The sequence below is a fragment of the Leptodactylus fuscus genome, chromosome 6 (assembly GCF_031893055.1).
Source record: "Leptodactylus fuscus isolate aLepFus1 chromosome 6, aLepFus1.hap2, whole genome shotgun sequence".
Classification (NCBI taxonomy): domain Eukaryota; kingdom Metazoa; phylum Chordata; class Amphibia; order Anura; family Leptodactylidae; genus Leptodactylus; species Leptodactylus fuscus.
Window position 1 is genome coordinate 177,897,862 of NC_134270.1, and position 3,961 is coordinate 177,901,822.

Below are 3,961 nucleotides of genomic sequence, written 5' to 3' on the forward strand. Positions count from 1 at the left end.
GAGGTTAACTGGGGAGATTGTGTCTGCAGTTAGTTCACACCAGAACCGCACAAACACCACTGCCAGTGCAGTTACTGTAACTGGTGGTTAGCCTTTTAGGCCGCCCCTTCCCCCTGGGGCTTGTGGACCTCACTGCAGGGTCTGCAGTCCAGCGGTTCCGTCATTGTTAAAATATTATTTTCATATATATAGGCAGAACCGTAGCACACGTCAGGTTTTGAAGGTACTATTAGGTCCTGAAGGGGTTAACAAAACGCTCCACCCTTCTTATGTAAAGAAATTTTTTAGCTTTCGATTTCATTTTCTGCTCTTCTACAATGACGTCTGCAGACCTGAGGGACAAGCTGAACTGCTCCATCTGCCTGAGCCTCTATACAGACCCCGTATCCCTGAGATGTGGACACGACTTCTGTCGCTCCTGTATTGTGAGTGCGCTAGATACACAAAAGGCAGCTGGAGGGTATTCCTGTCCTGACTGCAGAGCAGAATATCCTGTGCGGCCGGCCCTGGAGAAGAACAGGAAGTTGGGGAATATAGTAGAGCGTTTCTTATCTTCTCAGCCTGATATGGAGGAGACCAGAATCTTCTGCACTTACTGTATAAAGTCCCCTGTACTGGCTGTGAAGTCCTGCCTGCAGTGTGAGAACTCTCTATGTGACGACCACCTAACCGCCCACAACAAGACAACGGATCACAGTCTAAGGGTGCATTCAGACTACGTAACGCCGGGCGTGTATGAGAGCCGTACACGCCGGCATTACGGCAGACTGCCGAACACTTCCCATTCACTTCAATGGGAGCGCTCGTAAACGCCGCTGTTACGAGCGCTCCCATTGAAGTGAATGGGAAGTGTTCGGCAGTCTGCCGTAATGCCGGCGTGTACGGCTCTCATACACGCCCGGCGTTACGTAGTGTGCATGCACCCTTACTGAACCTACTGAATCATTTCAGAGTAGAAAATGCTCCAAACACAATGAGATCCTGAAATACTATTGTTCTATGGATGCCGCCTGTATCTGTGTGACCTGCTTGGTGGCCGGAGACCACAAGGGACATGACGTGGAGCCATTGGATGTGGCCTCTGAGAAAGAGAAGGAAAAACTGAAACCTGTTATTGAGAATCTGATCTCCGAGAGAGAAGAAGCTGGAAAAAGAATCCAGAATCTGAAGGAACATGAGAGAAAGCAAAAAGAGAAATCATCAGGACTCGCTCAGAGAGTCTCTGGACTGTTCACCAATCTTAGAGAGAAGCTGGATGACATGGAAAAGAAAGTCCAAGGTGAGATCTCCAGCCAAGAAGAGAAGATGTCACACTCAGTCAGTGACCTGGTCAGACAGGAGGAGCTACACAAGGATGAACTGACCAAGAAAATACATGAACTTGAGGGGTTAGGTAATATCACTGATCCTGTAACCTTTCTACTTAACAATGTAAACAGTGGTGACATCAGAGATAGGAGCTGTGATGTCATCAGTGATGTCAGAGATGCTCAGTGCCTAGATGAAGATATAGTCTCACAGATATTACACAGGGGACTGTCACACTTTGCTGATAATCTGGTTGATCTGAAGATAAAGAGACAGTTCCCAGTGATGGAGAGATCAGACATATTACTGGATATAAACACGGCTAGTAATTACATTATTATATCACCGGATCTCAGATCTGCCACTTATTCAGATAGATCACAGAACAGACCTGATGGGCCCAAGAGGTTTATGGTACGTCAGGTGTTGAGCACCCGCAGTTTCTCCTCTGGGAGACATTACTGGGAGGTGGATGTGAGTCAGGCCAAGAAATGGAAGATAGGAGTGGCCGGGGAAAGTATAGAGAGGAAGGCGTATGGACATGAATCTTTTATTGGGAATAATGAGAAATCCTGGAGTTTGAAGATCACAGATGGTTTTACAGCATCTCATAACAATATCCATAAGGAGCTGGTGCCAGACTCTCCTGTGCAGGTTGTCGGGATCTATCTAGACTATGAGGCCGGGCGTCTGTCCTTCTATCAGCTGTGTGACCCCGTCAGACACTTACACACCTTCTCCGCCTCCTTCACCGAGCTGCTCTATGCCGCATTGTATTTGTACGAAGAATCCACCATAAGAATCCTTAAATAATTTCCAGAACATGGCAAAGCCTGTAGCGACTCTCCTCCTCCTTCTATCCTTCCTTCACTTTATGATTCATTTGTTAATAAATCTTTGTAGAAATTCATTCTATGTCTGATTTGCTGATTCAGAGCTCGAAATCCACATCAAAGCAGGAAGAAGGAAAATTTAGAGGTAAGTCCTCGTTCACATCTGAGTTGGTAATCTGTTCGGGGGAGTTCACATGGGAACCCCCCCCCCCAAACAAAGTACCGAACACACTGGCAAGCAGTGTGCAGCGAAAGCACACAGACCCCATAGACTATAATGGGGTCCGTGTGCTCTCAGCACGCTGCCCACACAGAACATGCGGACAGGAAAGTGCTGCGTGATCTACTTTCAGGTCCACATGATTCATGCGGTCAGGGTGCGGAAATCACATGGACCCCATTATAGGCTATGGGGTCCAAGGGTAACACGGTTACTACTTGCAGCCACCACTAGAGGTGTAGGAGTGCATAGTAGATGCTTCATTTTAGATGCTTTGGAACAATAAAAAATTCATTATTGTTATTATGGAAAATATTTAAATGGTATAATCAGATTAATAAAATATCACAGATATACACAGCAAAGCTCCTCACAGCCTCTGATAATCCACAAAATCTGATAATCCAGCCTTAGTTTTGAGAAGTGAAATAAAATTTACATTAAAATAAGTGGAATAAATGTGTAAATTTCTCTGGTTTTAGAAGATTTTTCAGAGTATACAGATGGTCTAACCTTAGATGTGAGATTAAAGGGATTTTCAGGTCCTTGCTGTATTATAGTATACTAGCTGGTACCCGCGACTTGGTCTGCGGTGATTGTAGCAGTGGGTATATACAGGTGCGGGTAAGGTTTTCGTACTGTGTATAAGGTATGGGATATGAAATGTAACTGTGTATCTTGTTTTTGCTGTAATTCTGAGAATACGTGAGACTTTTGTGTTGAAGTTCATTTGTATTTGAGCCGCTATATATACGGTGTTGGTATAATCTGTACATAGTGACTTTGGGACAGAAGTATTTGAAGTTACTATACTTCGATATACGACATTGTATGCTTTGTTATTTTCTGCCAGTAGTGTGGTGACATTTTTTTGTTAGTTGCCATATTCTGACAGCAGTCACTTTTTTATTTGTCTGTGTCGGGGGATGTGTTTTTTTGCGGGGCCGGGTGTAGTTTGTAGTTGTTGCATTTTCGGGAAATGCTATTGGTTTGATCACTTTTGATTGATATTTGTATGATAATGAAAATAGTGAAAAAACGGCGGTTTTGGACTTTTGAGTATGTTTGCCGCTACGGCGTTAAGCGTCCAGGCAAAATATTTGTATAGCTTTGTAGAGCGGGCGATTTCGGACACAGGGATACCTAACATGTATGTGTTTCACAGTATTTAACTACTTTTATATGTGTTCTAGGGAAAGGGGGGGGGGGTTTGAATTTGTAATACTTTTTATTTTTTATTTTTTTTTTCATTTTTTTTTTGTTTTTGCATTTATTAGACCGCCTAAGGGTATTGACATGGGTGGGCGGTGTCGCAGATTGTCAGAGCGGTGGGGGTCGGCAAACATGGCTGCTCCGGAGCGTTAAAGAGCGCCTCCTGGAGTATCGTTAAGGTGAGGGGCAAAGTGGTAAAGTATCTGTATATGAGATTGTGTGGGGTTAGGGGCGAGGCTGTAGAGGGCAATAGGAATTTTGTGGCTTGCTATGGTCCAAAGTGTGTGAGATTGCAGAGATAGTGGTGTGAGTTTGGGTTTTGTGGGGGTCCTGGCACAAACGTATGTGCGCTATTGTGAGGAAAAGTAGCCTATTGCGCAATCGGGTG

The 3,961-nt window shown here is 44.6% G+C and overlaps 1 protein-coding gene across 1 annotated transcript; it reads left to right on the forward strand.

Moving 5' to 3' along the window:
- The first annotated feature begins 317 nt into the window (after positions 1 to 317).
- LOC142209885 (E3 ubiquitin/ISG15 ligase TRIM25-like) lies at positions 318 to 2,121 on the forward strand. Its single transcript, XM_075278923.1, has 2 exons — positions 318 to 704; positions 913 to 2,121. Exons 1-2 carry the CDS (start codon positions 318 to 320, stop codon positions 2,119 to 2,121), a joined length of 1,596 nt encoding a protein of 531 aa, XP_075135024.1.
- Positions 2,122 to 3,961: the final 1,840 nt, after the last annotated feature.